Raw genomic sequence first — 26,547 nt, 5'->3', positions numbered from 1 at the left:
CAAGGATGTTGCCTGGATTGGGAGGCATGCCTTATGAAGATAGGTTGAGGGAGCTAGGTCTCTTCTCCCTGGAGAGACGGAGGTTGAGAGGCGACCTGATAGAGGTTTATAAAATGTTGAGAGGAATAGATAGGGTGGATTCTCGGAGGCTATTTCCCAGGGCTGAAATGGTCGCTACGAGAGGACACAGGTTTAAGGTGCTGGGAAGCAAGTACAGAGGATGTTAGGGGAAAGTTTTTCACTCAGAGGGTGGTGAGTGAGTGGAATCGGCTGCCGTCAGTGGTGATGGAGGCGAACTCGCTGGGGTCTTTTAAAAGATTTCTGGATGAGTATATAGGATCTAATGGCATTGGAAGTTACAGATAGTTCTATGGCTTGGTAGGTATAGATGTGATCGGTGCAACTTGTGGGCCGAAGGGCCTGTTTGTGCTGTAGTGTTCTATGTTCTTAAAACAATTTCAAATGTTAATCTCAGCCCCAGTTCTTCCAGATCGCAGGCGCAGCAGGTAATAATTTGTTAAATCATCCTATCACATTCTTTCCCTTTTATTCTTTCCTGTCCTTCATTCTGCCCTGTACTTGATCAAAACCTGTAGTGTTTTCCAGTTCTGGCGGGAGATCACAGGCCTGAACCTTTAATTCTTTTGCTCTCCACAGATGGTGTTTGGTCTGCTGAATAGTTCCAGCAATTTCTGTCTACAGGATAGATTTCCAGCATGCTCACTATTTTGATTCATGAATAATAAGTATCTGTTATGTGTGGAGTTTTCAGGTTTTTTTCCTCAGCGCTCACTCCCCCCCACTCCCCCCACATAGCTCCCCAGGTACTGCTTGAACATGACCCTCTCTCCTGGTGGACTGTACTTAACCATGCATTTCCAGCTGGTTCCTTTCAGCTGATTCCTGTTGCTTCGGACCCGTACTAAACCTCGCCAACGTGATGTCACATTAACGAGGGGGAGAATCCAATGCTGGGAGGCAGTACAACAGGGAAGCCAACTAATTATATTAAAATAAAACTAAAATACTGTGGATGCTGGAATCTGAAACAGAAAATGCTGGAAATCAGGATGGCCCCTTGATGACCCTTCAAAGGGTCACCCTGACTCAAAACATTGGCCCTGTTCTCTCCCCACAGATGTTGGCAGACTTGCTGAGATTTTCCAGTATTTTCTGTTTTCGTATTAAATGAGGTTCCCACCCTTCCTGGGCAGGAACCTCATTTTGTTAATGATGAGCGGCAGGGACAATGGCATCACAAGATCTTACCATTGAGATTCTCAATTTTGGCTTCACTTGGGATTTTCTGCCCATCCAGGCGTATGTTATTTCTTTCAAACATTTCAAGTCAGCATTGATAAATTAGTTCTAATTATCTCTAATTAAGTCTCTACAAATATTTAGGCATTGATCTTTTTGTTTGTGCTCTGATTAGGTGCTGTACTGATTCCTGGCACAAGTCTGTTAACAGCCACAGACATTTTCAGCAGGCTGCAGGCCTCCAAAGCAAAATGCATCATTACAGATGAAAGCCTGGCAGATGCTGTTGAATCACTGTCATCCAAGTGCCCTTCTCTCAAAGCAAAGGTGACCATATCACATAAACAGAGACAGGGATGGCTGAGCTTCCAAGACCTTTTCCGGTTAGTAATAGCTATATTTACATGGAGTAATTTTGAAACAGGTTGTACTTCCAGGCCTTAAAGAATTACATACCTAGTAAATATATAGGGGGCGATTTTCGCAGCCCATTGCGCTGCGAGACATCAGTGGAGGTCATTTACTGGGCTCCCCACTGGGTGGCATGGCCTCTGCACATGTCCGGCTATAGACTTTTTGGAGTAAACATTTAACTTTGAATTTGCCTGTCATTAGGAGGCCCGGTCCTGAAGTCTCTGGGCCCGCTAGCATCATATGCCACGCCACTCCTGCCTGGAGTCGTTCACTGCAGCAGGGTTTACAACTGCTCCCTATTAATGGGGAACAGGCAGCCTGACCTCTTTGGAGGGAATAGAAGCCATGAAAGCTCCCCCCTCCCCCCGCCGCAGGAGGTCGGTGGGGGGGGGGGGGGGGGCGGGGGTGTAAGAGGGATTGCCCCCTGGCAGTGCTAGTCTGGCCCCCCAGCAGTGCCCAAGGGGCAGCTTGGCACTGCCCACCAGGCATTAGGCAGTGATTAGGGGTGAGGCCTTTTGGGGGAGGGCCAGTCGGTGGGGTGGGGGGGTAGTCCCGCTGACACTTTTAACATAACATAACATAAGAAATAGAAGCAGGAGTAGGCCATCTAGCCCTTCGAGCCTGCCCCGCCATTCAATAAGATCAGCCATGATCTTATTGAATGGCGGGGCAGGCTCGAAGGGCTAGATGGCCTACTCCTGCTCCTATTTCTTATGTTATGTTATGTTGAAAGTGTCAGCGGGACTACCCCCCCACCCCACCGACTGGTTGCACAGGGCTCAGTGGCAGAGGGAGGAAAGGACGGTCAGCGCTAGCCATCCAGATGGGTATGGGAGGGAGGTGCTGCAGCTGGGAGGTGGGTGTCAGGAAAATTGGGGTTAGGGGCAGGGCAGAGAGACATTGGGGGTGGTGAGGTCAGAGGCGCAGTGATGCAGTGTCTCAGGGCTGGCCAATGATCAGAAGGCTGGTAATGCGGGGCCGTAGACGTCAATCTCTACTCTGACAGATCGGTGCATGTGCAGTGACCCGCTGAGTGCAATGCTGCCAGCCTCTCCAGCAAGAATAAGTCCCGTCCCAGATTTTCACTGTGAATCTCACTCGGGCACTCTGCAGTGCTCAGAGTGTGAGAGATTCATTCTGAAAATCCCACTAAAAAGATCAACAGGAGATACTCCAGTTTTCACAAGAATTCGGTGCTTAGAATTTTTTTGGGAGAATTGCCCCCATAAATTTCAAAGGTGTTCTCAGTAAATTAGGTCAATCAATTTTTAACACGTTAAATTACAAACACTCAGTGAAGCTGTTTCAGCTTCTACCAATGAACCCTCTAAAACTGATATAGATATATGTTTTTTCAAAGTGTCAGTTTTCCATATTTCAGTCATATAATATCCCATGAATGAACACAGCTATTTTCTGGTTGAAATAAAAGGAATAGTTGAGATGCTATAACCAATAATTTTAATGTTGACATTCATGCTAATAATACTCATTGCTTTTGACCTATTTTAAATAGGGATAGCCAGTCAGAGTTCATATCCCAATATAACATCATACACCAAAAAAAAATTCAAGCCAGGCAGACCCGGATAACAAAGACAGGAGGATCAGATCACCATGATATTCAGCAACAGAGAGCAATGAAATCGCAGGGAGGGGGGCAGTTTGTGGTAAGGTAGCTTAGAGGGAAGCATTCCTGCTCGTTCTGGCTCACAATGACATTGTGGGTCAACCCACAGCACATGGACTGCAGCGATTCAAGAAGGCAGCTCACCACCACCACCTCAAGAGCAACTAGAGATGGGCAGTAAATGCAGGCCATCCAGCAGCGCCTATGTCACACGAATGAATTAAGAAAAACAAGCAGTGTGAGAAAGCACTTAGCATACAATCCAAATGGCTGCTGAAATCTGAGGCATGCTACTTTTTTTAAGCATTATGATTATTGATCTGGCATTTGAGCAAATTACTCAATGTGAATTTTCAAAAAGGAAGCGGGTAAGGATGCTGATGAGGCTGAAGTTAGAAATTCTGAAAGACAATTAGAAGTAAATATACTTAAGTAAGGTATGATGTCTCAGTGATTTGTACCACTGTATTAAGATAAGCGATACTGATTGAGTTATAGGGGGAGGAGTTTTGGTATCAAATTAGAAGTCGGCAAACAAACAGCAAGTTGGAGTCAGCTTTCTAATTTTTTTTAAGAATGTAACCCCTACCCCACTCCCACCTGCCCTGAGATTTAACAGCTACCCCCTATCATTATCTCCTACAAGGTAAATTCAATCAGTACCAATAATCATGGTGCTGTGAAATAAACGCTTCCGCTCATCAGTGAGTCATTTTACCTCACTCAAACAAGGCGACTTCTAATTGTCTTCCAGCATCTCTGACATAAATCTTACAATTTAGAATATAAATGGAATATTTTGAATAAGTTATCTCAAAGATGTTAAAGTCACTGGCATGGATGGAATGTATCCATGCCTTTTTAAAACACCTAGGGAAATGATAACAGAGGTATTATTATGCATTTTTTTTTTGAAAAAGGCGCAATGTCAGAGCACTGGTGGATAACTAATCTATTCCATACATTTCCAGGAAATTATATGCCAGCCAGATTAGCATTGATGGTAGGAAAAATAATGGAGTCCTTACAAAAGGAAAGAATAGAAGAGAATATAAAAGGAAAAAATAAAATAATGAATATTCAGCATGGATTCCAAAAGAGAAAATCTTGCTTGACCAACCTTATTGAATTTCTGAGAAGGTTCCTTGACACAGTATGTGAATAAGCCGACAAGCGGAGAAGTTGTACTCGATCTGGTACTGGCTAATGAACCTGGACAGGTGTCAGATCTCTCAGTGGGAGAACATCTTGGGGATAGTGATCATAACTCTATCTCCTTTATGCTAGCATTGGAAAGAGGTAGGATCAGGCAAGTTAGGAAAGTGTTTATCTAGATTAAGGGGAAATACGAAGCCATCAGGAAGGAAATTGGACGAGTAAATTGGAAGGAGGTGTTCTCGGGAAAAAATACCAAAGTAAGGTGGCAGATTTTCAAGGAATGTTTGTCTAGAGTTCTGCATGACAACGTTCCGATGAGACAGGGAGGTTTTGGTAGGTTACAGGAACCGTGGTGCACGAAAGTTGAAATGAACCTAGTCAAAAAGAAAAGTAAAGCGTACAAAAGCTTCAGAGAGCTAGGGGATGTTAGGGATCTAGAGGAGTATACGGCTTATAGGAAGGAACTTGAGAAGGAAATTAGGAGAGCCAGAAGGGGTCATGAGAAGGCCTTGGCAGGTAAAATTAAGGAGAACCCTAAGGCGTTCTACAAATATGTAAAAGGATGAGATGTGAAGGAATAGGAACTATAAAATGTGAAGGTGGGAAAGTTTGTACAGAACCGGTAGAAATAGCAGAGGTGCTTAATGAATACTTTACCTCAGTATTCACAGTTGAAAAAGATGTGGGTGGTTGTGCTGCAGGCTTGTGGCAGACTGAAAAGATTGAGTATGTGGACATTAAGAAAGAGGATGTGTTGGAAGTTTTGAATAGCATCAAGATAGATAAATCGCCGGGACCAGATAGGATGTACCCCAGGTTACTGTAGGAGGTCAGGAAAGAGATTGCAGAACCTCTGGCGATCATCTTTGCATCATCGATGGGGACGGGAGAGATTCTGGAGGATTGTGAATGTAGTTCCTTTATTCAAGAAAGGGAATAGGGATAGCCCAGGAAATTACCGACCAGTGAGTCTAACCTCAGTGGTTGGTAAGTTGATGGAGAACATTCTGAGGGACAGGATTTATGAACGTTTAGAGAAGTTTAGTATGCTCAATAGTAGTCAAAGACAGATTGTGCCTTACGAGCCTGGTTGAGTTCTTTGAAAGTGTGACTAAATACATTGACGAAGGAAGAGCGGTAGATGTGATTTATATGGACTTCAGCAAGGCGTTCGATAAGGTCCCCCCATGCAAGACTTCTTGAGATAGTGAGAGAGCATGGGATCCAAGGGGTTGTTGCCTTGTGGATCTAGAACTGGCTTGCCTACAGAAGGCAGAGAGTGGTTGTAGATGGGTCTTTTTCTGGATGGAGGTCGGTCACCAGCGGAGCACCCCAGGGATCTGTTCATAAATGACCTGGATGAGGAAGTGGAGGGATGGGTTGGTAAGTTTGCTGACAACACAAAGGTTGGTGGTGTTGTAGATAGTTTGGAGGGATGTCAGAGGTTGCAGCGTGAATAGATAGGATGCAAGACTGGGCAGAGAAGTGGCAGATGGACTTCAACCTGGATAAATGTGTAGTGGTCCATTTTGTCAGGTCAAATGGGATGATGGAGTATTATATCAAGGGTAAGACTCTTAGCAGTGTAGAGGATCAGAAGGACCTTGGGGTCCGGATCCATAGGACTCTTAAATCGGCCTCGCAGGTAGAGGATGTGGTTAAGAAGGCGTATGGTGGGATTACGTTTAGGAGTCAGGAAATAATGTTGCAGCTTTATAAGACCCTAGTCAGACCTGTCTTGGAATACTGTGCTCAGTTCTGGTCGCCTCGTTACAGAAAGGATGTGGAAGCTATTGAAAGGGTGCAGAGGAGATTTACAAGGATGTTGCCTGGATTGGGTGGCATGCCTTATGAGGATAGGTTGAGGGAGCTGGGTCTTTTCTCCTTAGAGAGACGAAGGATGAGAGGTGACCTGATAGAAGTGCATAAGATGTTGAGAGGTATAGATCGGGTGGATTCTCAGAGGCTTTTTCCAAGGGCTGGAATGGTTGCTACGAGAGGACACAGATTTAAGGTGCTGGGGAGTAGGTACAGAGGAGATATCAGGGTTAAGTTTTTCACTCAGAGGGTGGTGGGTGAGTGGAATTGGCTGCCATCGGTGGTGGTGGAGGCAAATTCGATAGGGTCTTTCAAGAGACTTCTGGATGAGTACATGGGACTTAATAGAATTGAGGGTTATAGGTAAGCCTAGTAGGTATAGATATCATCGGCGCAACTTGTGGGCCGAAGGGCCTGTTTGTGCTGTAGTTTTTCTATGTTCTAAATATAGTTAAAAAATGACAATGTTCTTATCTCTATCTCCTAAGGACTGCATCAGAAGATCATGAGTGTGCAAAAACAAAGAGCTTGGATCCAATGACCATTTTCTTTACTAGCGGAACTACAGGAGTTCCAAAAATGGCATTACATACCCACTGCAGTTATGGAATGGGTCTTGCAGTGAATGGAAGGTCAGATAACTACTTCAAATATAAATGTGGAATATATGTGATAACTTGGTATGGTTAAATCTGGGGCTTGTTAAGAACAAAATAAATTGTAGAGGCCTATGCCTAAAATAAAGAAGTTTTTTTTGGTGTGGCAAATAATGAGTTCACTATTTATTTTTCTTATGATATTTGTTGAGTTCCTGCATTTCATGCCATCATAAAAAGTCTCTCAACACCAGGTTAAAGTCCAACAAAGTTTATTTGATAGGAAACCGACCAGCTTTCAGGGTTTGTCCCTTCGTCAGGTGATGAAGGGGCAAACCCCGAAAGCTTGTGGGTTTACTATCAAATAAACTTGTTGGACTTTAACCTGGTGTTGTGAGACTTCTTACTGTGTTTACCCCAGTCCAACGCCAGCATATCCACATCATTTCATGCCATCACACAGGAAGGCAACATGCTCATAGCTGTAAACTGACATTTTATAACCATATACACAGCTGGGATCTTGAGAATCTGCCAGATATACAACATTCATCATTACCAAAAAAGTCCCAGGACTCAAGCTGTGCAATTGAGGAGCAGAGGGTTAGAAACAGTCAGGAGGGCAGAGACATAGGGCGGAATTTTACTGGCATGTCTGCCTGAGGTTCGTACGATTCCGCCTGAGGCCAACGAAGAATGCCATTTTCCGGGCCTCATCTACCCCCAGGATCAAGTTGGGCATGCCGGTAAAATTCCAGCCATTGTTTCTTGTTGTGACTGTTTTCTGGGTAGAAAACAAGCTTAAAGGACAACTTCACAGAGTTATGTCTTGCACTCTGAGAATGGCTTAATTAAGTTAAATGTCATATTGGCCTTAGGCGGTAATCAGATACCCTGTACAGCACCATAACATAGATGTTATAGATCATAGATCATCTTAATGTTCTTAGGCCACATGCCTATCTTAATGAAACCTACTTCCTTAAGGGCTGATTGCTGAAATATGGCTGTGCTAAGCAGAGCAAATGGCAAGCCTGAGCCTCAAAAGGTTTACAAGTATTTGTTGCCTCCTTGCGAGTGGCTAATAAACAGGTAGTGTTATTTTTACTTTATTTTGACATGGAGCTAGGAAGAACAGGAATGCTACCCGCAGCTCCTTGGCACTCCTGAAGGCGGCGGTGCACACACACACACACACACACACACACACACACACCCCCCCCCCCCCCCCCCCCCCCGAGGACTGAAGTCAGAAAAGCAGCCACAAAACCACAACTCACTGGTACTATTGATATGCAGCATGGAGCCGGCTTCTTTCATGCATGAGAAGCAGCCATATTGTGCCTGGAATGGATCTATAAGAAATTTTAACCTAATGTTTTTATGTTATGTGCACTACAAATGCCCAGACTTACATGGGGAAATTAGAACACCTCGGACAGAATTTTATCGGCTGATGCTGATGGATTTCCAGGCAGAGGGAGAGGGTTTGTAAAGTTCCGCTATATCCTTCCTACCACACTGCCCAATCCACCCTTGACCTGTCCACAGGAGGGGGTGCAAAGGTCAAGGGCAGGATGACTGCCCATATGCCAGTTGAGGCCCTGATGTGGCCAATTATTGGCCATTTTAGGGTCAAACTCACCCTATGCCACCCTGCAACACAATTTAGAGATTAACAGGAGGAATTCAGGGAGAGGACAGGAATACTGATGACAAGGTGGGAAGGCAGCACCTGAGGTAGGTAAACATTTGAGGGGTTCCCTAATCTAGAAAGGAGATCAGTGATTGAGGCCCACTTCTCCCACTTGGCACCCAATCAGGGTAACATGGCAGGCTGCTCCACCTGCCCTGTTACCCTACATCTGCAAATACATATTTTAGCAGAGAACAAGAATGTTCATAAGGAGTACCTTATTCATTCTCCTCTTCCTCTTTTTCCCTTCCCCAATCATGCATTGACAACTAAGTCACTGAAGTTAGCCTCACCATTAGTCATCAGCTAACTTATTGTGATCAGGAAACCAAAGCAAAACACTGAGGATGTTGGAGATGCAAAATAAAAACAGAAAATGCTGGAAATATTTAGCAAGTCCAGCAGCTTCTGTGGAAAGTTTTAAGTGTGACCTTTCATCAGAACTGAGAAGAGTTAGAAATATAGTTCCATAAGTGAAATGGCAGAGTGTGGAAGAAAGAAAGGAAGATCTCTAATAGAGTAGAAAACGGTCATCCTTACAGTCTGAAGGGAGGTCTCTTCATGGCGACCACCCACCTTGTTTTCCTAGTGTACAACAGATCATATTGTGAGCAGAGAACACAGCTTACTAATTTGAAAGAAGTAGAGATGAATTGCTGCTTCACCTGGAAGGTATACTGCTTCTCATCTTAATTCTCCACCTTGTTCTCAAGCTAACGTCTTAGTCCTCAGCCGACTGCAGCGTTCCATATGGCCTTCTGGCATCTCAACATTGAATTCAGCAACTACATTCACAATAGTTTCTGCTGAAACATGTTCTTCCCTTTCTTTCACGTCAGCCTTAATTTTATTTTTCGGACTTTAGCTTGTACATAGAGGCAAGCTATTTAATATTCTGCCGCACACTTCCTCTGGGGACCCATTCTCTTTTTTTCACTTGCCCCATTACTAATTTCTTTGGCTCTTCTTCTCCAGTCTATTCTATCACATCTTTTTCTGCTTTTTCCACCCCTCCCCCATTTTACCTGCACAAAGCTATCTAATTTTTTCTCTTTCTAATGAAAGATTATGCCCTGAAATGTGAACTCCTCTCTTAACATATGTTGGCAGACCTCTGAGTATTCCTAGCATTTTCTGTTTTTATTATCCTGATCAGAAATTGAACCTTAAATTTCCCTGGTAATTATAGTTACGTGCTGTGCTGCATGATACTTGCTGTGCCGCTTGGGTAACTCCATGTATTTCAGTTGACCGGAATTGTATTATTATAGCAATTTCATTTTGCCTAGATCCAAAAGGGAGTGAATTACAGAATTAGGTTTCCAAAAATATGTTTGGTTATAATCCAGTGGGGCAGAAGGCTGATTATGATAATGCCTTCTATCAGGTACTGGTTGGATCTCACTCCCTCAGATGTGATGTGGAATACTTCAGACACTGGCTGGGCTAAGTCTGCGTGGAGCAGCATATTTGCGCCATGGATTCAAGGATCCTGTGTTTTTGTCATTCAGATGCCACGGTTTAAACCAAAGACTGTATTGGAAGTAAGCAAACAGTCACTGTTCTTTCTCAGTAAAATGTAATCATAAGCATACTATTAACAACTGTTGTACAAATCAGTGAATCCACCAGCAAAGCACCGCCTCTTCACTTCCATTGTATGGCATTCCTAAGCCCAGCTTCCTGCTTCCTGCATATACATTTTCTAATTCTTTCAATCAATCTATTGCAAATTGTAGCCAGAAGAAAAAACATGCTTGAAAGTCTAATTGCCTGTGTAAATTATGTATTTTTTCACAGATTCCCTCATCAATTATTAAATGGCTCATACATAAAATATATATATTGGCATTTTTTATTCTGTTTTTTAATGTCAGTCTTCAGGAGCACACTTTTCTCAAATCCCTCACAAGTCCTACCAATGTCTATCACCTCTTAGGTGATAGTCTGTGACAGAATAATAAATGCTGGGAAAAATTTCCACTTTAGATGTGTGTTTAAAACAGGTGGCTACAGATCAGCCACAAGGGTGGGTAACTGGAGGCCAATCCACAACCAACAGTTTTACAACTACATCCAAAGGAAAAGTTACTTCTGTACACTCTAGAACAAAGCACTTGATGGGCCACATACTTACCTTTCTCTAGTGATAACATCTCTCCTTTTCCTCTCAAACATTGTTAATGCTCCATAAACCAAAGTTTGCGAAGGCTTGAATAATGCTGTGATCAGAGTTGTGGTGTCTTGATTCCTCTCCCATATTCCCAGGGAGAATACAGGCAAAAGCTTGTAAATATGTTTACCTCACCGCGAGATAATTTCTTCTGTGCATTTTTATTTTATTTTTAAGTTTTCATTCCATCCATAAAACCAAATTCAAATTGAATCTAATCATGGTCCCTACAAGAAGGACAAACAAGATCCAAGCTGACAAGATGAGGCATTGCACCCCATCTTGGGCTTGATATGACACTTCATCTGCGCCAAGAGGCTGAGCAACTTTTCTTGTCTTCATTTTTATTAGTACAACTTTGATAATTACTCCTGGGAACTCTCTGGCATTGGTTTCCCTAAATTGGAGTCAGTTGAGAGCCTTGTTAACATAGTATAATTGGGGACCTATGATGGCAACAGGATCCTGATAACAATAATAAAATACCACCATTGACTATAGTTGGTCAAGTTGTCTGCTGACAGGACTATTACATTGTCAATTTACTTTTTTTTTCCATTAAATTATTTACTCCCTATCCCTTCCAAAACCTTTTGTTCAGAATTATTTTTTTTCTGACTAAATTTTAGTGTGGTTGAGTGATCCCTCACTCCAACCAGCCCAAATGGCTTACACAGGCCTACACACATTTGTCACTGTATGATGTGAGCATGAAGTTAAGTGAAGAAGATGGGAACTAGATCTCTGCAAATCAAAAATGGCAAACCTGGTACAGTAGCAGGAAGATTGTAGTGTTTTTCAGTTGGCACCTTAAAAAAAAAATTGAAAATTTGTTTTTAATTGTATATAGGCCAGGATTGACACCATCTTCAACATTCACTACCTCCACCTCTGACCCTCTGTGGCAGCAGTGTGTACCATCTACAAGATGCACTGCAGCAACTTATCAAGGCTCCTCTGACAGCATCTTTCAAACCTGCAATCTCTATTACCTAGAAGTACAAAGGCAGCATGTGCATCATAACACCACCAGCTGCAAGTTCCTCTCTAAGCCATAGACTAATCACCGTCCCTTCACTGTAAGTGGTTCAAAATCCTGGAACTCTAACAGCACTATGGGTGTACATCCACCACAGAGATTACTGCAGTTCAAGGAGGCAGCTCACAAACATCTCAAGGGCAATTAGGGTTCAGCAATAAATGCTGGTTTAGCATGTGACGCCTAAATCCCACAAAAGAATAAAAAAATGTGCTGCTTATTTGTGGTATCTGTAACATCTTTGTTTGAGGCATGATATTCTTTGAAGGTTGATGTTTATTATTGCAGTTAGTATCTGGATGTTCATTTATTTTTAAATATTCTCCTAGACTTTATCCCGGTATCCAATAACAACCTTCTGTTCACCGCCGACTGCATATCGTATGCTTGTACAAAATGATGTCAGTAGGTACAGTATTAGTTTTCTCGTCATTCTTTATTTGCCATCCATTTTAATCCAACACATGTAGCAACCACTTAAACCCACCTACATCACCCTGTTGTTTGTACTCAGGCTAAGGACTCCTTAAAGCTATTCAAAGCTATTCCCCCTTGAATTGACACAGTGCCCTTTTCTCTTTGCTAACAACTGCATTATTGGTTTATTTTCTTAAGACAAGGACTGTCCAAATGACTTTTTGTGAGTTGAAACCTTTCCTGTAGTTTGTAGGAATATACGTTGAAGATCAGCACACTAGTAAATGGCTGACCTAGGGCCTTTGTCACATGGCCATTTCAAGCATATTCCTTGACCTGGATCTTCACTCACAGAGTCGAGGAAGTCCCAACTCAGCAAACCCAACTCTCAAGAAACTGGTGTGATTTTGGGATGGGGTCTAATGCGAGTCAAGCCCATTGACCCCAGAAGGAGTGGAGAAGTGGTGGGAGACCCAGTGTGGGATAGGCACCTTGGTTGTAAATTTTTAAAAAATGGGTCAGTAAGAAAATCCAATTGTGAGGCAGTAAGTAAATGCTGGTGTTGCTGTGGTTTGGAGGGGATAACAAAATTGAACAGTCAGGTATATGCAAACTGTAATAATTGTCCAACTGATTGCTGACACTGGAACAAAAGGCCTATCATGGGCTTTTTACGAGAAAATATAGCCATTGCTACTGTCTATTCACATTGTAATGAAGGTGTACATTCAACCACTCTAAAGATTAAGAGTTACAAGACACAGCCATTAAGATGACAACTTAAAATCTCAAAGATTTATATTTAGTGTGTAAAATGTTAGAAATAAGGTATAGTTTAGGTAGGTTTGTTTTAATATTTCTGTGCCTGGAGGGGAACTGCAGTTTCATGTTGAAAAAGTGTTTGGCTATTTAAGGATTAACTTAAGTTTTTGCTGAACTCCAAAGTCATCTGCCAAAGCAACAAGTTTAGAACTCAGAGAGAAAGGGTGGGGGTGGAGCACCTTGTGTTTTTAAGTGTGGCAAAAGTGTGACAGGTATTTTAAAGGGGCTGTGAGGGAGCTGGGCAAGAAGGTCTCTCAGTTCTACTCAAGGTTGAGAAAGGCTGTAACAATGGGGTAAACGTAAGTCACCTCAACAAACCCAGAGAACAGTGATAGAAAATAGACTTCAAACTACTGAAGCTAAATGAGTGGAGAACAAGATATAACAAAGAACAAAGAAAAGTACAGCACAGGAACAGGCCTTTTGGCCTTCCAAACCTGCCCAATCATGATGCCTGCCTAAACTAAAACCATAAGGGGCTGCACGGTAGCACAGTGGTTAGCACTGCTGCTTCACAGCTCCAGGGACCTGAGTTTGATTCCCGGCTTGGATCACTGTCTGTGTGGAGTCCACACATTCTCCTCATGTCTGCGTGAGTTTCCTCCGGGTGCTCCAATTTCCTCCCACAGTCCAAAGATGTGCAGGTTAGGTTGATTGGTCATGCTAAAATTGCCCCTTAGTGTCCTGAGATGCGTAGATTAGAAGGATTAGTGGGTAAATATGTAGGGATATGGGGGTAGGGCCTGGGTGGGGTTGTGGTCGGTACAGACTCGGTGGGCCAAATGGCCTCTTTCTGCACTGTAGGGTTTCTGTGATGATGATTTGTTAAGCTTAAGGGATGTAAAGAAGTATTGTATTATACATTTCTTTTATGTTTAATAAATGTTTTGTTGGGTAAAAACTAATTAGCGATCCTGTGACTCCATTTCCTTCTGAGAAATTTGGAATTCCATGGGGTCCTGGCATGCATTTCACAACTTAAGCAATCTCCGATGATCTGGATACCAGAAGATTTAGAGCAATATTATTAATTCTAATTCCTATCTATGATATATTGAGAATTTAACAAAACAAATAAGATTGATGTTGAAAACTCTCTCCGCTAGTCGTGACTTCACTTATTTTCTTCTAATTTAGTTACAGGTTCAAAAGCCTCCAGCACTGTGTGAGTGCTGGTGAGCCTATCAACCCTGAAGTGATGGAAAAATGGAAAGAAGACACAGGCTTAGACATCTATGAAGGATATGGCCAGACTGAGACTGTAAGTGCTTCAAGCTTGAGCCAACAGGTTTTGTACCTTTAATGAGGGAAGGAAGAAAACCAGCCAGCTTGGTAGTGAAGTAGAGGGTCCTGTAACTTAGGAAGGCAAATCTTGAACCTTAGCAAACAGAACAAAGATAACCTTGAGCTTCCTTTTTCCATTATCAACCATTACCTTCAATCACTTTCTGCTGTTCCATCCATCTTCACTTCCAAAAGAGTGAGAAACCCATGGGCTTCTTTGTCATACTTTTTCCTAGATTGGAAACAAATATTACGAGGGGCCACGGGCCTAGGGTGAGGGGAGCGAAGTATAATTCGGATGTTAGAGGGAGGTTTCTCACACAGAGGGCTGTGGGGGTATGGAATGCACTGCCAAGTAAGGTGGTGGAGGCAGGCACGCTGGAGTTGTTTAAGGGACACTTAGATAGGCACATGAGCGGAATAGAGATGGAGGGATATAGAAGACTGTTTTAAATAAGGATCAAGAGCCTTGGGACGTCCTTGGGAATCAAATGATTCCTATGGACCTTCCAACATATTTTCTGGCTCACTTGTTTTACTTTTGAGCTTCTGGGGATTCCCTTGAATGTTTGCATAAGATGTGCATGTTATTGATGTTTTTGTCTTTTAATCCACAGGTGCTTCGGTCCACCTTGTTGTCCAACAAGGGGCATACACGCAGTGGGTCGTGCGAGGGCTGCTCTTGGATGTTTCGGGAGTAGCCTAGTGCCTCACGTCGTTAGTGTACGCTTAAACTGGACCAGCTGATGGGCAACACGACAGCGCAGTGACTATCACTGTTTGCTGTGCAGATACATGGATTTGGGCCAGTGTCTGTGGGAGTTTGCGCATTCTCCCCGTGCTTGCGTGGGTTTTCTCCGGGTGCTCCGGTTTCCTCCCACACTCCAAAGATGTGCTCTTAGGCTGATTGGTGTAACAAATTGTTCCTAAATTAGTCTCCCCTCAATCTGGTTTCCAGTGTGGAGTGCCATAAGCGTAGACAAGGGTCATGGGTGGAAGAGGGGACTCACAATGTTAAAATGGCGGCGTGGGCTCGTTGGGCCAAAGGGCCTGTTTCCCGTGCTGTGTTGTTCTTTGTTCTTTATACACAAGGAGACTATCTGTTCAACTCCTTCTGTTACTTGCCCCCTTTCCCTTCCCCACCAAGCCAAGCTTAAAAAGATAACTAGACTTTTCTCCAGCTGCCAAGAGTCAACTAGTTATGTTGGACTGCAGCAAGTGCCTGTTGATGTTCCACAGTGGTTTCTCTCTCTCCCCTGAAAATGGTTTGTCAACACAGACAGGAGTCCTGACAGGAGCCTGCCAAAATTGTGTATGCATCTGATCCCAGGAAATTGCCAGCTGGAGGTCAGAATCCATTAATATTGTGCTGAATTCTGCCCATAGAAAAATCATCCCCTTGCTACTTAAGAGCAGGACAAACTATGGCCGGGATTTTCCATTCCACTTTGCGGTGTGCATCATTGGTGGGTGGGTGCAGAAAATCTCCAAGATTGCAAAAGTAATTTTTTTGTCATTGTAAGATAATTTGTGATCATCCATTCCTCCTACCAAAGTGGTAGGGCCACTTTTCCCATTTTTGCGCATTAGCAACATCATTTACATAGATTTCAATCTCATAATATGCCCTGCTCGCTGGAACCATCCCTCCACAATGCTGACGTGTTTCACAATGATACATAAGCAATGCACCTCCGGCAGCCTGTACCTCACTCCTTACTTCACGGTTTGTTCACCTTGTTTTCAGCCACATTATAGTATGCTGTGCCAAGTTTCACTGGCAGCACCACATCAATTTCGGGGGAAGGGCGGCTCACAGGCAAGTCTGTATCTAGCAGACCAGCAGCAAGGTCTGTTCAATGGCTGCAGGGCAAGGGCTTGCTAAGGGAAGGATGGAAGTGAACTGTGGCAAGTTAAAAGGCTGTAGGGTCAGGGCTTGCTTGGTAAAGAAGGATAGTCTCAGGGTGTGTTTGGTATGTGTTTAACTGAGCAAGTGGCCTCAAGAAAGTGAGGGTTGAGGTAGACATGGGGGATAGGTATCTCTACCTCAGAATGTCCATGGGCTAATAAATGGATATTTATCACAAAAACAAAAGGATCAGGGAATACTGGGGAGCTGGGGATTTTGGCAACTGAGAGGTCTTTGAAGGAGTATAATTTTAACATTCACTCCCTTGATAATGATGTGAGGCTGTGGTTTCCACACTCGTGCAATGAGGATCCAAGTGGATCTGATAGTGAGAGCTCATCTTGCAAATATTTGATTTTGATTTGATTTGATTTATTATTGATTTGATTTAACTACACAGAGAAAAAGTATAATGGGAACAAACCTTAGGGTTCTGCAGGTGCCTCAGACACCAACTGACTGAACTGGAAGGGCTAATTAAAGGGGCACCCAACTAAACTGTCTATTGGCACATGAACAGATGGACATAACTAAGATGTTAGTGGTCTCTCAATGACATTGCAGGGAACCAGCAAAGTGAAACAATGATGCACATTCGTGCAACAAGTGACACTAATTGATCTCCTAGGTTTAACTCCTTGCTCACAGCATGGCAGTTTCCCATAGCAATGAAAATGTTCAGAGCAATTAGGTACCTGGACAAGAAATGGGACCCGATGACTCCCAGAAGATAAACAACAGGCCGCTCTCAACATATTTCATAACCTGATTAAGTATTAGTACTCATGTATATTCCAGAGATTAATATTACAATATTATATATGAGGATGCCAGCACCTAAGCTGAAAGCAGCATATCCAGTTGCTCAGGGAGGGGGAGAATCTTGAGACACATTCTGCATTGTAGATTGTTTCTAGGTCAAATAGTTGCCAACACAGGAACCAGGGCCATGAATCCAAAATCATGCATGAGTCACTGATGGAAAGATTAGTCCTGACTCTTGCTGTTCCTCATTGAAAGAAGGCCATTAGGCAGATGGAGCCTGGATTCATTGCTCATTGCATAATTGCATACATGCACGAGAGAAGGAGAAGATTGCAACAGAGCAGCCTGGCTTACAAAAGGGGGGAACAAAACCCTCAAACCAAGGACCCAAAGGGGCCTCTTCCAGAAACAGAATGTGAAGAGCAGCGATATTGTGCACAGATGCCTCGCTAGACTCAGGGTGTACTAACATTACTTGTCTTACCTGCACATGAGCAAGAATCAGTGTTGCTGATACCTCCACATGTACAGGGTTCTAGTAACTTACATTTACCACATTCTCCAGGAATTAGTGCCACACACATACAGAGGATATCTATGGCCAGTGTCTGAATGTAACAGCTGCTCTCAACCTTTTGACACCACTGGCTCCTTCCAAGGCATGATTGGGAATCTTGGTGGGATCTTGGGGTGAATGGGATCAAAGGTTATGGGGAGAAAGCAGGATTAGGCTATTGAGTTGGACGATCAGCCATCATCGTGATGAATGATGGAACAGGCTCAAAGGGCCAAATGGCCTCCTCCTGCTCCCATCTTGTATGTTTCTATCGCTCAAGTATCCACACACAAATCATTCCAGACGCTTACCACCTTCTGTGTAAAACAAAATGGCCCTCTGAACCCTTTTGTATCTCTCCCATCTCATCTTAAGCCTATGTCCTCTAGTTTTAGATTCCCTTATCTTTGGGAAAAGATGTTGACTGTTTCCCTGATCTATGCTCCTCATTATTTTGTAGACCTGTATAAGATCACCCCAAAGCTTCCTATGCTCCAGGGAAAAATTCCCAGTCTATCCAGCCTCCTTATAACTTAAACCATCAAGTTCTGGTAGCATTCTAGTAAATCTTTTCTGCACTCTTCCTAATTTAATAGTATCCTTTATCCAATAGGGTAACCAGAACTGTACACAATATTCCACATATGGCCTTACCAATGTCTTGTATAACATCAATAAGACGTCCCAACTCCTGTATACCTTGTTCTGAGCAATGAAACCAAGCATGCCGAAACCCTTCTTCATCACCCTGTCCACCTGTGACTCCACTTTCAAGGAACGATGAACATGTACCCCTAGATCTCTTTGTTCTATAACTCCCCCCAACGTCCTACCATTAACTACCCTAGTTCAGTCTACCAAAATGCATCACCTCGCATTTATCTAAATTAAACTCCATCTGCCATTCATCAGCCAACTGGCCCAGTTGATCAAGATCCCGTTGCAATCCTAGATAACCTTCTTCACTGTCCACTACGCCACCAATCTTGGAGTCATCTGCAAATTTACTAACCATGCTTCCTAAATTATCATCCATATCATTAATATAAATGACAAATAATAGTGGACCCAGCACCGATCCCTGAGGCACACTACTTGTCACAGGCCTCCAGTTTAAAAAACCCTCTACAACCATCCTCTGTCTTCTGTCATCAGGCCAATTTTGTATCCAATTGGCTACCTCACCCTGGATCCCTCGAGATTTAACCTTGTGCAACAACCTGCCATATGGTACCTTGTCAAAGACCTTGCTAAAGTCCGTGTAGACAAAGTCAGCTGCACTGGCCTCATCTACCTTCTTGGTTACCCCTTCAAAAAACTCAGTCAAATTCGTGAGACATGATTTTCCACTCACAAAGCCATGCTGACTCTCTCTAATCAGTCCTTGCCTCTCTAAATTCCTGTAGATTCTGTCTCTTAGAATACCTTCTAACACTTACCCACTGCAGATGTTAGGGCTCACTATTCTGTAGTTCCCAGGCTTTTCTCTGCAGCTCTTCTTAAACAAAGGCACAACATTTACCATCTTCCAATTTTCACTCACCTCATCTGTGGCTGTCGATGATTCAGGTATCTTTGCTAGGGAACCTGCAATTTCCCCCCTAGCTCTCACAATGCCCTGGGATATATTTCATCAGGTCCCAGGGATTTATCTACCCAGACTTCCAGCACCTCCTTATCTGTAGTATGTACACTCCTCAAGATTCGACTATTTATTTCCCTAACATCCATGCCTTCCTCAACAGTAAATACTGATGAGAAATATTCATTTAAGATCTCACACACCTCTTGTGGATCCACATATAGATAACCTTATTGATCCTTAAGAGGCCCTACTCTCTCCCTAGTTATTCTTTTGCCCTTTTTCTATTTGTAGAATCTCTTTGGATTCTCCTTTGCCTTATCTGCCAAAGCTATCTCGTATCCCCTTTTCACCCACCTGATTTCTCAACTCTCCTCCTAATCCTCTATACTCTTCAAGGGATCCACTTGATCCCAGCTGCCTATGCATGTTGTATGCCTCCTTGTTCTTAACCAGGACCTCAACATTTCGACTCATCCAATGTTCCCTACTTCTACCAGCCTTGCCCTTCACTCTAAGAGGAATGTGCTTAGCCTGAACCCTGATTAACACACTTTTGAAAGCCTCACACTTACCAGACATCCTTTTACCTGCCAACAGACTCCCCCAATTAACTTTTGAAAGTTCCTGTCTAAAACCATTAAAATTGGCCTTGCCCCAACTTAGAATTTTAACTTTTGGGCCAGACCTGTAATTCTCCATAGCTATCTTAAAACTAATGGAATTATGGTCACTGCTCCCAAAGTGATCCCTTACTCATATTGCTGTCACCTGCCCTTCCTTATTTCCCAAGAGGAGGTCAAGTTTTGCCCCCTCTTTAGTCAGGCCATCTACATACTGAATGAGGAATTCCTCCTGAATACACTCAATAATTTTTTCTCCATCCACCCCTGAATACTATGGCTGTCCCAGTCAATGTTGGGAAAGTTAAAGTCCCCTACTATTACCACTCTTTTTTTTGGAGCTATCTGTAATCTCCTTACATATTTGCTCTCAATTTCCCGCTGACTAATTGGGGGCCTATAGTACAATTCTATCTAAGACTCTACTTATTTCTCAGTTCTACTCATATAGACTCAGTGGGCAATCCCTCAGAAATACCCCCCCTCAATAATGTTGTGTTTCCTCTAATGAAAAATGCAAAAAATAAAAAATAAAAAAAAATGCAACTACCTCCTGTTCCATCGTTCCTATAATATCTGTACCCTAGAACATTGAGCTGCCAGTCCTGTTCCTCACTTAGCCATGTTTCAGTAATAGCTATAATATCCCAGTCCCATGTATCCATCTATGCCCTGAGTTTATCTGCCTTGCCTGTCAGGCCTCTTGCATTGAAATAAACGCAGTTTCATCTGGATTTCCCTTGTTCTCTGCCCTGCTTTTGCTTGACCTGTCTAGAACTAAGATTACTGACACTGTCTTTATTATTTAATATGCTGTCTTTAACTTTTGTGCTGTCCTCAACCTTCTCTTCTGCCCCCTACTGCTTTAGGTCCCACCTCCCTACCAAACTAGTTTAAACCCTCCCGAGTAGATTGCAGATCCCGGACATCTTAAAGGGACTACACATAATTGAGAGCTGGCTCCTTCAGGACAAAAGGTACCTGCAAAGAACATAGTTGATAATGCTGTACAGCAATCTTAGACTCCTGCTGAGAGAAATTACAAAGAGGCTCATGTCACTACTCAAGCATTGGTGCAGCACACCATGGGGATGGAAAGACAAGATTCTGATGCCTGGAGAGATCTGCTGGAGCACTCCAGTACATTCCCCAGAGAGTCTCAGATATCATTGTGACTTTCTGTGTGCTACAAAACCTGGCACTGCAAGGAGGAAGGATTTACCAGATGCCGACTTGGAGAAGGCACACATTTCCTGCAATACGGAGGTCCTTGAAGAGGATCAGAGTGATAAGTTTGAGGAAGCCAAGCTGAAGGGGCCACAGTGCAGGCCAGATGAGGCATGCGTGATGGGAAGGCCTCGTAGTCTCCAGATCCCAGTAGGAGTGAGCATCTTGGACAGGTGTCCCATATGAGAGGCTACCATGGACAGCAGCTTTGCTATTGCTAACTTTTCAACTATGCATTTCAAAATGAGAGTGAGCTGTTCCACATTGAAGGTTAATGAAGCCTTAGGGGCATGCATCCTTGCTGAAATGAGGTTCTATCTGGAAGAAGCATGCCACCATCATCTTGGCAGCAACTCAGTTGCAATGGCAACCTACATGAGGCAGGAGCTGATCTATTATTGTGAGCATGCTCATAGATGGTAGCCTTCAGTCGGACAACATTACTCAGGGTGATCCATCTCCAGCAACATAATAACACATTCTGATTTTCATAACTCTTTTACAACAGGTTCACCCAGACGTGGGGATCCGCCTGGAAGTGCCAAAGTCACTATAGACCCCAGGGGAAAGGAACGTGGCCAGGCAATGTCCTGGCATTATCCCCAGGGCAGGCCCCACGAGGAGCCTCACACATGGGAACTCATCTATTTGCAGTGGGTAGAGGGTGTGGATACTATGAGCAATGGGGATGCCAGAGATGATCAGCAGGAGATAAAGAGGATGATGATGGGCATGATCAGGGAACGTGGACCAATGCTGACAATGATCAGGGTGAGTGGGAGGAAGCAGACTTGTGCCAACAACAATCGGGGAGATTGTCTGCAATGGTGGGGGGAGTGGGGCAAAGGGGGCTGTTGCCGGCAATGATTGGGGGGGATGGTGGGTAGATCACAGAAAACTCCCGGGGGAGAGGGATCAATATTTTTTCAGTAATCGGGGCACCCTTTAAAAGTAGCACCCTGATCTCAATGGAGCCAGTTCCCTGCTCTATTAGTCCCTGCCTCATCAGAATGATGGCGCAAACCATGCCCACTCTTTTTTTGGCAGTTAAAGTGACAAGATCTAGAGAGAAAACTGGTCAGTGGAGCTGAAAAGGTGCATGCCAATTTCCTTACCAGAACTGAGACTGCCAAATTCTCTTAAGATTCTGCCCCAAATCTTACCTCGATCTGATTCAATGTTGGTTTGCTCAGCTTGCACTTTTAAGCAAATAGTTCAGTGCAAACACATTGATTTGTAATGTTAAAAATCATGTCTACAGATTCAGCTACTTCAGATTTTATCAATGAATTTGATTATGTACCACACCATGTGCAAAGTTACTGGACAAACTAGACCATTATGGAATCAGAGGAAATAAAAAGCAATGGATAAGAACATTTCTAAACAAACAACAACAAAGAGTCTCAGTGAATGGGGAAGTTTCAAACTGGAAACCAGTATTAAGCTACGTGCCACATGGTATCATGCCAAACCCACAATTTTTGTTTCTTCATAAATGTCATCCAGATCAGGCTCTTGGCAGATTACTGTCTAATCTATAGAACCCTTACTTAGCTTCCTTAGCTAATTCTGTTTTTCCCCCAAGAACAATTAAGGACTGGAACAATCTTTCACAAATCTTAATCTTCATACCCTCTTAAGGATTCATTTAAGGGAAATCAGTTGACCATTTTGAATGCTCTTATGGTGCACCCCCTGATGGAAGTTCCCTGATGGAAGACTATGGAGAGAAACTTCACTAAATAACAATGTTATTGCTCGGTAAGGAGGAATGAACTCCTCTTTATTCAGCCCCCTACAACTTTTATTTCTTTTCCCTGTTAATACCTTTTCCATTCCCAACTTTTTAATTAGGAGACAATCAAACCAGCTTTTCTTGATTTAAAGAAGAGTATGTTTATTAGTTATTAACCTTTCATCTCAGACTTTTTTGCCCAATTTCAAGATAATAGAAACCAACAGGAGATGGGGTTATTTCAACCTCCAAAGGAGGTTTTGAGTGTCTGTTGAGTGTATCTGGCTGGTTATCAGTTATGATTTGGAGATGCCAGCGTTGGATTGGGGTAAAACAGAAAGAAATCCCACAACACCAGCGTAAAGCCCAAACAAGTTTATTTGTGCAAAAGCCGCAAGCTTTCGGGACAGGCTGCCCCTTCGTCAGGAACTCCCAGCCACTTGACGAAGGGACAGCCTGTCCTGAAAGCTTGCGGCTTTTGCTACAAATAAACCTGTTAGGACTTTAAGCTGGTCTTGTGGGATTTCTTTCTGTGGTTATCAGTTCCCATTATCTTGACAGAATTACAGGTAATGAGACATTTCACATGCATTTTTTACAGCTTCCTTTCAAGAGCCATGTTTTGAAGTGGACTTGACATCCTGTAGGTGTCAAATTCTATGCATGATGCCCAGACAGGCCTGTAGAGGAGGAACTGATATGAGTGGTCACAGAATCGTAGAATCTTGACGGTGCACAGGAAAGCCATTTGGCCATCGATTCTGCACAGACTGCCTGAAAGAGCATTCTAATAGTCCCATACATCTTTAGATAGCAGTCCAATTCCCTTTGAATGCCTGAACCAAAGCTGCCTCCACCACCCTCCCAGGAAAGTTGTTCCAGTCTCCAAACACCCTCTGTGTGGAAACAATACCTCACTTACAATACCAAGCATCAGATGACTGATGGTAGCCATCTTTAGTCAGTGTCTTTTCTTGTTTTATTTAAATAGTTCCTCTTTAAGTAATATGTTTTTGGTTTGCTGATGAAGTTATAGGTAGATCACACTCAGTCACAACTTTCCATTATTGTGACAGCAAGTAAAAAAAGTTTTAAAATGCCATTAATATGATAAAGGTATTTTTGAAAATATAAACATAATGTGCTAATGGCACAATTTATTGCCGAGAGGTGATGGGATGTTAGTTGTTTAAATGATATAAGCCATATCCTTCTGATATTTTAGTGGAATTGCAAAGTTGAGTGAGTAGCACAAACACATTTACCATCTTACTTCAGATTTAACATTGCTTATTTCAAGCCATCCACAATTTCTTTATTTTTGACATTTTTGTCCTGTTTCAACTAAATTGATGGATAGATTGATAGTAACATTGAAATGTAGAAATGTCATCAGTAGATTACAAAGTTTATCAAAGTGACATGCAGTTAGTTACTTACCGATATATGTGGTTTGTAGCCATCACTGATTTGGCAACCAGATTATTAAAGTCCTGTGTTGTCAGTAAATTCATTAGTCATAGGAACCTTTCAGCAATGTGTGCAAATTGCAATCTTATCAAACAGCATATTACAATATGTTCCACTACATTTCAAAATTTAAATAAATTTGCTCCCAACTGGAAGGTAATGCAGGTCAGCGCCCAAGTTGTTATGTGAATGGAATTGGTGTCTCTGTGAGACATAATATATATTTTTTAAAATTTATATATTTCATATTCGCATTTGCTCACAAAGCAAATTATATTTTTTTCTTATTTTCAATAGGCACATTTATGGTATCTGAGTTGGCAATTTAGCATCAATTTATGGGTAATCCTATGCTCTGAGATTGTGTATACATACCCATAGAGTACTGGGAGCATTGTACACACCAGAGTTGTGATTAGTGTAGTTGCAGATCTGCTGACATTCATGCCAATGCTTGAAACAAAATCAATAAAGAGAGCAGTTTCATGATCTAAGGCCACCAGTTCTCCATTGATAACTGAAGTTACATTATTTTTCATTGGTTAACTGAAATATACCTGGGGTATATTTTACTCGCTTATACTTTGCTTTGGACTCTTAAACGTTGTGATTATAATTAGCTTTGGTCTTTTTCATAATAATCATTTAGACCTTGATCTGTGCAACATTCAAAGGCATGAAAATTAAACCTGGTGCAATGGGGAAGCCTTCTCCAGCATTTAATGTGCAGGTGAGCACCGTCTTTTTGATGTCTTTAAAATTGCATTAACAATCTATATCCTGAGCAGCAGTATTTATTTTTCAGTACCCTTTGTGTAAACGTCTGTCATATTTCATGGGAATTACAGGGCGTTACTACAAAAAGTAACATGGCCACTTTTGGGCAGTGTATTCCAGGTCACAACAAAAAAAGTGATTTCACATTTAACCTCTGGTTCTTTTGCTGATCACCTTAAATCTGTGTTCTCTGGTTACTGACCCTGTCTGCCCCAGAGACCGTTTTAGCTCACCAGTTTTATAAGACCTGAATCTTCCGATCTTTAATAAAGCTTGCATATGTGTTGAAAATCCTTGGGATATCCCAAAACATTTCACAACCAACAATTGCTTTCAAATTCACTCTGGTGCTTCTCTGTTCTGTAAGAGACACAGCAGTTAATTGTGCACAATAAAATTCTTTAAACACAAGGACAGTCTGACTGATTCACATGTTTGTTAGAGGGAGAAGTGTTCACTACAACACCTTTATGGCATTTTTTCAAATACTGCAGCACACCCTCAGCACTGCGCTGAAGTGCCAGCCTAGATTATGTACTTTAATTTGGGAATAGGCTTTTGAAACACACAACTCGGGGCATATTATTTATTATTAGTGATTTATTTATTAAAAGGGACATAGAATACAGGAGCAAGGAGGTTATGCTGAACTTACATAAGATACTAGTTAGACCTCAGCTGAAATGTTGTGTACAGTTCTGGCTGCCACACTATAGGAAGGATGCATTGAAGAGAATGCAGAAGAGGTTTCCAGGGATGAAAAATGTCAGTAATGAAGATAGATTGGAGAGGTTGAGACTGTTCTCCTTGGAGAGAAGACTAAAAGGAGCCTTAAGAAATGGTCAAAGTAATGAGGGAACTGAGCAGTAGAGGTAGGAGGAAGCTGTTCCTGTTCATAGAAACATCAAGAATGAGAGGGCACAGATTTTAAAGTGATTTGCAAAACAAAAATATATGTGATGCGAGAAGAAAAAGAATTGACACACCGAGTGGTTTGGGTCAGGAATGCACAACCAGGATATGTGGTGGAGGTACGTTCAATCACAGCATTCGAAAGTGCATTAGATTATTACTCAAATAGAAACCATGTGCAGGCGTAAAGAAGGGAAAGGCAGGGGAATGGCACCAAGTCATGACATTTGGAGAGCTAGTGCTGACACAATGGGCTAAATGGTCTCCATTTGCTCAGTAACAATTCTGGGACTCTCTAATTCAAAGTGAGACGACTACCAATGTGCCAAATTTGCCAGAATAAACAAAGTGTTAAATGCAGTGAGAGAATTTATAGGATTTATTTTAGCAATGCCTATCTGGTGGAAATGGTACACACAGTAAAAAGTCTGACAACACCAGGTTTCAGTCCAACCGATTTATTTGATAGTAAATTCACTAGCTTTTGGGTTAGCCCCTTCGTCAGGTGAATGGAGAGTTCTGGCTAGTGAATTTACTATCAAATAAATCGGTTGGACTGAAACCTGGTGTTGTCAGACTTTTTACTGTGTTTACCCCAGTCCAACGCCAGCATATCCACATCATGACGGAAATGGTACAAACATAAGGATGAGGTGACCAGTGTGGGCAACGTTTTGAATG

At 42.6% G+C, this 26,547-nt stretch overlaps 1 protein-coding gene across 4 annotated transcripts in view; it reads left to right on the top strand.

The window, feature by feature from the left end:
* The window catches only part of LOC145355074 (acyl-coenzyme A synthetase ACSM3, mitochondrial-like), a 51,566-nt gene that overhangs the window by 11,248 nt on the left and 13,771 nt on the right, over positions 1 to 26,547 (top strand). For all 4 annotated transcript variants that reach the window (XM_080206907.1, XM_080206908.1, XM_080206905.1 and 1 more), the window contains 6 exons: positions 1,436 to 1,643; positions 6,769 to 6,912; positions 9,960 to 10,116; positions 12,114 to 12,193; positions 14,161 to 14,284; positions 24,827 to 24,907. In XM_080206907.1, the coding sequence (XP_080063033.1) occupies positions 1,436 to 1,643; positions 6,769 to 6,912; positions 9,960 to 10,116; positions 12,114 to 12,193; positions 14,161 to 14,284; positions 24,827 to 24,907 (794 nt within the window). The remainder of the gene's footprint in view (positions 1 to 1,435; positions 1,644 to 6,768; positions 6,913 to 9,959; positions 10,117 to 12,113; positions 12,194 to 14,160; positions 14,285 to 24,826; positions 24,908 to 26,547) is intronic.

The sequence above is a fragment of the Carcharhinus amblyrhynchos genome, chromosome 18 (genome assembly GCF_965287045.1).
Source record: "Carcharhinus amblyrhynchos chromosome 18, sCarAmb.v2.hapA, whole genome shotgun sequence".
Classification (NCBI taxonomy): domain Eukaryota; kingdom Metazoa; phylum Chordata; class Chondrichthyes; order Carcharhiniformes; family Carcharhinidae; genus Carcharhinus; species Carcharhinus amblyrhynchos.
This window is presented reverse-complemented; position numbering and strand designations above follow the sequence as displayed.